Source organism: Chenopodium album, chromosome 14 (assembly GCF_948465745.1).
Source record: "Chenopodium album chromosome 14, dcCheAlbu1.1, whole genome shotgun sequence".
Taxonomy (NCBI): Eukaryota; Viridiplantae; Streptophyta; class Magnoliopsida; order Caryophyllales; family Amaranthaceae; genus Chenopodium; species Chenopodium album.
In genome coordinates, this window is record NC_137847.1 from 30465131 (window position 1) to 30473478 (window position 8348).

Consider the following 8348-nt stretch of genomic DNA (forward strand, 5'->3'; position numbering starts at 1 on the left):
GGGGAGGGATGCCTGTTCCAAATAATTCAGGTAGTATTAGTTGGAAAAATATGTTTTCGACTACTATGGATGAGGGATTGAATTTGTCAGGAAAGGGTAGGATTGGTGAAATTGATGCTATGACTGTTAGAAGAACTAGGAAGGCTAAATTGACTGTTGAAGATGTGCAACCTGAGATTTCATACTGGAATTCAGCAATTGTATTCTATATGCTGTGTGGGAAACCTTCAAGATATGTCATGAATGGCTTTGTGCACAGAATTTGGGAAAAATTTGGGGTTGATAGGGTCTCATCGATGAATAATAGGGTGTTCTTGGTGAAATTCAAGACTATTGAAGGTAAAGAGAGTGCAATGAATGCAGGGCCAATTTTGTTTGACAAAAAGCCTGTAATGATGAAGAAGTGGGAATAGGGTTTGAATTTGAAGGATAAGGGGGTGTTTGAGGTTCCTATTTGGATAAGGTTGCTTGGGCTTGATCTGATGTTTTGGGGTCAATCATCCCTGATGAAGATTGCTGGCCTGGTAGGTGCTCCAATAAAGACTGACAAGGCTACTACTACTAAGGATTTGCTGGAGTATGCAAGGATAATGGTTAAGGTGAGAGTGAATGATGTATTTCCTGAGACAATAGAGTTTCAAGATGAGAATGGAGTTGATGTAGTGCATCAGGTTGTGTATGAATGGAGGCATATCACTTATTAAGTCTTTGGTGGGATGGGGCATAAGGGTGAGGACTCTCCTAACCATAGAGTGAGGAATTTGGCTTGAAAAATCTACAAGAAACCTGCACAAAATAAGCTGCATCAGAAACAGGTACCTAGGCAGGAATGGAGGTCAGTTGTGAAGAAGGGTGCTAAGCAAATTAAAAAGAAGGATCTAGTGCAAGGGATCAGAATTGACCAAAATAGATTTGAGATAGATACTAAAGATGTTTCACACCTCAGGAACAAGGGAGTGGAGGGTGAGATAGATCCTGGAAGTGGAACTAGTGTTAAGATGATTGAGGATAGGGTGGTTTCTGGAAGATGGGAGGGGGGAGAGTGCTCTTACTCTCTCCATGATAGTTGGGGTTTTTGGAATGTTAGGGGCCTAAATAAACTGGACAAGATTTGTGATGTACTTTGGTTCATCAAGAATCAAGGTATTGGTTTGTTTGGGCTCCTGAAAACTAAGGTGAAGGCTGCTAGGTTTGGGGCAGTGTTCATTGGTTTTGGTGGGAATTGGGCAGTTACTGCTAACTATACTAAGAATCCTAGGGGAAGGATTTGGGTTGTTTGGCTGCCTGAAGTATTTCAGGTTAATATCCCGAGAGTTGAGGTTTAGGTGATTCATATGAAAGTGGAGCACAAGACTTCTCAGGCTGTGTTTTGGTATACTATGGTATACGGTGTGAATGAAGTAAGTGGAAAGGAAGAGTTATGGAATCAGTTTGGTGAAATTGGAAAGGGAATTCAAGGTCCTTAGAGTTTGAGTGGAGATTTTAACAATGTTCTAAATCTTGAGGATTGGGTTGGATCCCCTCTTTCTCTAGGAGAGACTAAAAAGTTTAGGCAATGTTTAAGGCACAATGATCTTGTGGATGTTAAGACTGGGGGGTTGTTCTATACTTGGAGTAATAAGCAGGATGGGGATAGGAGGGTGTATACTAAAATTGACAGGGTAATTGTGAATGAGGCTTGGTTGGATGTTTTTAATGACTTTAGGGCTGACTTTCTGCCTGAAGGTGTTATGGATCATTATCCTTGCATAATGAGAATGTTAGGGGATTTTGGTAATGCTAGGAAGCCTTTTAGATTTTTCAATATGTGGACTGAAGCCCCAGGTTATCAGGATGTTGTGAAACAGGCTTGGGAGAGGAGTGTCCAGGGAACTAATATGTTTGTGGTGGTAAAGAAGTTGCAAGAGGTTAAGAAATGTCTTAAGTCTATTAATCTTTCTAACTTTTCTAATATTGAGAGTGCAGATGCGGGGCTGCTGCTGAGCTGTCTTTAGTTCAGAATCAGCTGAATGCTGATCCTTCTAACGCTGAGCTCATGGTTTAGGAAAGCGAAGCTAGAGAGAAATTTGTGGCTGCTCACAAGATCAAAATGAAGTTCCTGAAGCAGAAAGCCAAGTTACACTGGTTAAAGGAGGGTGACTTTTATTCTGCTTATTTTCATGCCTGTATCAGGAAGAAAAGAATGCATAATAATATTTACAGCATTCAGAAAGAGAATGGAGAGGTTATTCAAGATCATGTAGGGATTGCTTGAGATTTGTAGAACTATTCTAGGATTTTTTGAGCATGGGAAATTATTGAAGCAAGTAAATGTAACTACTTTTACTATGGTGCCTAAGGTTGAGAATACAGTTAAAGTTTCACAATTTAGGCCCATAGCCTTCTATAATGTAATTTACAAGGTGATTTCTAAGAAGCTGTGTGAGAGACTTAAAGAGGTGTTGCCTGGTCTGATTAGTGGGAATCAGAGTGCTTTTGTAGCTGAAAGGTCAATTTTGGATAATATTTTAGTATGCTAGGCTATGCTGAAGGAGTATAATAATAAGAGAAGGTCCCCTAGATGCACTATTAAGGTAGATCTCAGGAAAGCCTATGATTCTTTTCATTGGCCTTTCATTTAGGATATGTTGAGTGCTTTGCAGTTCCCTGAGAAGTTTATTGTCTGGGTTATGGAGTGTATCTCATCTCTAACCTTCTCTATTATGCTAAATGGGGGACTTAATGGTTACTTTAAGGGTAGGAGAGGAGTAAGGCAAGGTGATCCTATTTCCCCCCTTCTCTTTGTGGTGGTTATGGAGTATCTGACCAGGCTGCTCAAGAAGGTTGGGAAAAAGAAAAGCTTCAAATTTCATCAAAGATGCAGAAGTTTGGGTTTGAATCAACTGGTGTTTGCTGATGATCTAATGTTGTTTTCCTATGCAAATAAGAAGTCTGTTTCCTTGCTGATGAAAGCTTTGAAAGCTTTTGAAGGTTGTTCTGGTCTACAGGCAAATGTTAAGAAAACTGCTATTTACTTTAGGAGTGTAAAGGAGGAGGTTCAGCAGGACATTATGAGTTATTCTGGTTTTGTGTTAGGTGAAACACCTTTTAAATACCTTGGCATTCCTCTTAATGCTAAGTATTTGAGAGTTTCAAATTTTTATGGGATTATTGACAAAATGGTTACTAGAATTACATGTTGGTCAAGTAGAAATTTGTCCTATGCTGCAAGAGTAATGTTGGTGAATTAAGTGCTTATGAGTTTACACACCTATAAGGCACAATATGTCCTGCTTCCTAAGTCTGTCATTCATAGACTAACTCAGCTCTACAAGCCTTTTTTTATGGAGTGGGGATGCTGTTTTGTCTAAGAACCCTCCTCTGGCTTGGGATTGGGTTTGTAAGGCTAAAAAGGTAGGTGGGCTTGGTATTAGAGATTGTGGTCTGTGAAATAAGGCTGCCTTAGGGAAGTATGTATGGAAATTAGCCAAGAAAGAAGATTCATTATAGGTTAAATGGGTTCATGCTGTGTATATCAAGGAGGTTGATTGGTGGGATTTTGAACCTAAGAGAGTAGCTGGTTAGGCTTGGAAAAAGCTTTGTGTAGTTAGGGATGATATTAAGGAAGGGTTTGAGCAGAATATCTGGCTAGATGGGAATTTCAAGATTTCTAAGTGCTATAAATGGTTGCAGGATGAGAGTCCTAAAGTGGATTGGTGTACTTGGGTTTGGAATAAGTACAATGTTCCCAAACACTCCTTTACTGTCTAGTTGGCTATGCATAATAGACTCAGAACTAGAGAACAGTTGAGCAGATTTGGAGTGTGTGAAGAGGATAGCTGTATGCTCTATGGGGAATACACTGAAAGCAGAGATATCCTTTTTTTCCAGTGCAGGTAAACAGAGATTGTTTGCAGATGGTTTGTAATTGGATTCAGATGAGTGAGCAGCAGTTTCAGATTGATAAATTTTGGAAGAACTGGCAGAGATAGGAAAAGGATGCTGTGAAAAGGAAGGTGATAATAGTTGTGCTTGCAGCAACTGTGTATCATATCTGGTTTTCCAAAAACCATGCTTTCTGGCAGAAAGCTGTCATTATTCCTGCTAAATTGTGTAAAGGTATAGGCAAGAATAGTTTGGACAAAGTTAGGTAGTTAGTTAATTGAAAATGGAACAGGAAGCATTGTAAATGGCTGTACAACTTATATAGTATACCTCCCAAATGATAGGGCTGTTTTTGGGCCGTGAGTGGGTGTGTTCTTTTGTCTTGTTTGTTCTGTAGGACTGTCAGCTACTTTCTGTACCCTTCTTAGAAGGTTGTAGTTAGCTGTTGGAAGTTTAGTCCTTCCCTCTATAGTGAACCCTTCCTAGAAGGGGGTATTGTAGGGGGCAAGGGCTTAGGGGTTTGTGTGACCTTGGTGGTCTTGTGTAGTTTGGGGGAGGCCTAGTTTTATAGGCTTGTAATTTGTACAATTGTACAGCTTTTTGTTAGTAATAAATTTTCTTACTTACCAAAAAAAAATGAAAAGATTCCATATGAAATATGGACGAAGAAACGTCCAAGGTTGTCTTTTCTCAAGATATGGGGTTGCGAAGCATATGTCAAGAAATTAATTTCTGATAAACTTCACCACAAATCTGACAAGGTTTTCTTTGTGGGCTACCCAAAAGAAACAAAAGGGTATTATTTCTACAACAAATCCGAGAACAAAGTGTTTGTTGCTCACGATAGTGTCTTTTTGGAGAAGGAACACCTTTCCAAAATGACCAGTGGGAGGAAAATCGAACTCGATTAAGTTCGAGAGGACGAGCAACAAAATAAAATTGACAGTCAAAGTGCTCAGACAACATCTGTTGACGTTGGTCAAAATGTGCAAAGTCAAACCGACAATGCAAATGCTCAGTCCGTTACCCTTCGTAGATCGCAGAGGCCAAGGTCTCAACCTGACAGGTATCTTGGTGTCGTATTAACCGACAATCAGGACATCCTGGTAGTGGATGGAGACGAACTAGCAACCTAAAAGCAAGCGATGGCGAGCTCCGACTCTACTAAATGGCAAGAGGCCATGAGATTTGAAATGGATTCCATGTTTGAAAATCAAGTATGGGATTTGGTTGATTTACCCAAAGGTTACACACCTATCGGATGTAAGTGGTGTATAGGATAGCTCCTGCTGAACAATCACCAGGCTCCCAGACTGGCCCCTGGGTGCGCACTCACTGCTGGAAAAATAGTCGAGGGGGCTCCTCAGCCCGGTAAAGTTAGCTCGCAGGACTGACTAAGTATGACTCTCCACAAAGGAGATCGTACGCTTATAAATAGAAGGCAAAGTACAATGGAAAAGAGGTTAGACACACATGTTATTACACTCACTATATCTCTCTAAGTACACTTTCTCTCTCTAAACACATTCTAACTTAAGCATCGGAGGGGGATTTCTCGAGCCACCCCCGAGGGCAGTTTACGTGTGCTGCCTTGTGCAGGTCGTTGACGGGACCCAGCTCATGCCAGCAGAATCCTTGGATCCACACCTGGAACAATTGGCGCTAGAAGGAGGGGTAGGATCATTTAACCTGAGGTTCACCAGCTGAGCAAAGGACTAGTTGATAGACCGCCATGGCCGGAGAGGAAGTTGCACGAACACCAGTTTCTAAGACCAACGAAGCCAAGAAAACACCATAAAAAACAGCATCAATAACTCTCGATCCAAAAGGATCAACTGAAAAACCCAAATCTAATTTCTCCTAGAAATCTAAGCCCACCGGATCGACGTATGTTGCAACCAAAGCGATGACGAAGCCAATAGATCCGATAGGGTCTAGTTCTTCTTTTGAGTTCGGAATGCCATTGACAGGCGCGAACAATGAACCCATCATTTCAACACCAGTAACCTAGAAACCGCAGCCCGTCAATATGTCATGACTTCTACAGAACCTCTCTAAGTGCAGTAAAGAGCAGTTGGCAACCATGACAGCAGTCCTTACCAACTTCGGTAAAGGGATAGCTACAGTTACAGCTACATAGTCACCCATAAAGAAAGAGACACCCATAACTCTCACCCCGGAGCAAGCAGAGCTGATCCAGCTGAGGAAAAAGGTGCTGGAACTAGAAGCTGAAACCTGAATCGAGAGTGGAGTATAGATAAGGCAGCCCAAGAAAAGGGCAGCCCGTAGGCTCGAGTCGCTCGCAGCAGGTCACCTGCCTCTGAGCGAGGACCAAGTCTGGATAGAGAGAAGCGAGCATGAATGAAGGTTATTCTAGACGATTCCCCATTTTGCAGGGAGATTCTGGAAGAGCCGATGGAGAAAATAAAGATGCTCAGCTGTGAGTACAATGGAACCACAACACCTAAGAACCATGTTTCGGCGTTTCAGAATCACATGGTGATGTACACCATGACAGACTAAGTTTGATGTAAGGCATTTCCACCAACCTTGGAAGGGCTGGCAGCTGAGTGGTACGGAGCCATCTCAAAAGGATCCGTTTACTCCGATAATCAGCTGAAGAGAATGTTCATGGAGCACTTTGTCACCCTAGTGGATCGTACAAAAATGACCACCGAGCTGATGTCACTGGTGCAAGGAAAAGATGAACCCCTAAGAGAGTTCATCACCAGATTCAACAAAGATGCAACAACCATCCCAAATATGAGCTAGGAGGTAGCGCTACTAGCAATGCAAAGGTGCCTACAGCCGAGCTCACCATTTAGAGCGTATATGGGATGAAAGAGTCTTAAAACACTGGCTGAAGCACTGCGAAAAGCGCACGAGTTCATAAAAGCAGATGAGACCGACAGGGCAATGCTGAACAGAAAAGCACCAAGTAACCCAGTTAAGCGGGCTGAAGTCACTCAGGCAGAAAATATAGCCAGGGTGGATCAGCCCAGCAGAGCTGAATAGGTTGTAGGGATGCAGAAAGGGCGGTGGGAGTAAGATGATCAGACTAGAAACGAGGAGGTAGGCTTGGAAGGTTTAACCAATACACTCTGCTCACTCATTCGAGGTCCCATATCTTCAGCGTGAACAAGGCTGACAATAAGTGGCAGAGACCACGCAGAATGGTGAACAGAAACCGTGATAAAAGCAAGTGGTGTGACTTCCACAAGGACCATGGACACACCACTGATGAATGTACACACTTGAAAGACAACATAGAAGACTTATTCTGGAGTGGATACCTGAACCAGTTCAAGCAACATTCTGACTCCTCTAGGAGAAGAGAAGAGGACAGGTCCGGCCATGACCGCAGAAGAGGTCATAGAGGCCCGATTGAGGGCAGAGATTGAGAAAGCAAACCGGAGGGCAGGGTGTATGTAATCAATGATGGACCAATGCATGGCGGAACTGTGAATAGATAAAGGGCTAACTTGCGAGCAATGATCCACCAGATAAATTAAAATGAGAAGCGCAGATGGCCGCTACTTCCCCCACAACCACGAAGTACATTTGATGAGTACGATTAGGAATGCATAATTTACCTCATGATGACCCTCTAGTATTGACAATGAGAATTGCAAACTAGGAGGTAGACAGAGTACTAATAGATGGTGGCAACCCAGCCAAAATCATATATATTAGTGCATTAAAAGAGCTAAGGCTGGATAGAAAAGACCTTAAAAGGGTGAGCTATGAAGTCACCGGGTTCAATGGGTCTAGACTGATTTTGGAGGGCATAATTAAGCTCTCAGTTCGAGTTAGAGAGTGGTCAAGGCGGCGAGATGTTCGAGCAGTGTTCTTGGTAATAGACTCCTCATCACCATACAATGTAATCGTGGGAAGACCATTTTTTCACAAAATAGGCGGGGTGTGACGTAGGGAAAAGTAGGTCGTTTTCTACCCTTTCATAGAGCCAAAGAAAATTTATAAACACTCGACCAACCTAATACGAGTATATGGTAAGTCAAGGGTCGAACCCAAGGGAATGAGTAGGTGCAAGCTATAGCCTAGGTCAAGCTACTTCGAAGATTGAGGGAAGATGCGGTTGGTAACTAAGGTATCGAGAAAACTAGATTAATCAAGAAATTCAATATACTAAACACTAGGGATATTGGTTCCACATGCAAGCTCAATGATTATGCTAATTGAAGGATAACTCAATCAATTTAAACATTGCAAAGGACAAACAATAGTTCCAATCAAAGGAATTCAAGGGTTATCTCCTATAAGCCAAGCTAGGGTTCACTATGAATGGCTAACTAGGAAAATCACAATCAAATTCAATCAATTAAAGCAATTCTCAAATCAAGGGTTCATGTCATTGAAATTTGCAATGCAATCTAGATTAATCTTATAGGTTGATCACTCCTAGTCTAATTAATCACATGCACAACCATGTCAACCAATTTAATTGCAACAATTCAATCAATCAA

At 41.9% G+C, this 8348-nt stretch overlaps 1 protein-coding gene across 1 annotated transcript; it reads left to right on the forward strand.

Moving 5' to 3' along the window:
* Positions 1 to 1334: 1334 nt before the first annotated feature.
* Positions 1335 to 2254, forward strand: LOC145577963 (uncharacterized). Its single transcript, XM_081635376.1, has 3 exons — positions 1335 to 1458; positions 1534 to 1907; positions 2045 to 2254. Exons 1-3 carry the CDS (start codon positions 1335 to 1337, stop codon positions 2252 to 2254), a joined length of 708 nt encoding a protein of 235 aa, XP_081491502.1.
* Positions 2255 to 8348: the final 6094 nt, after the last annotated feature.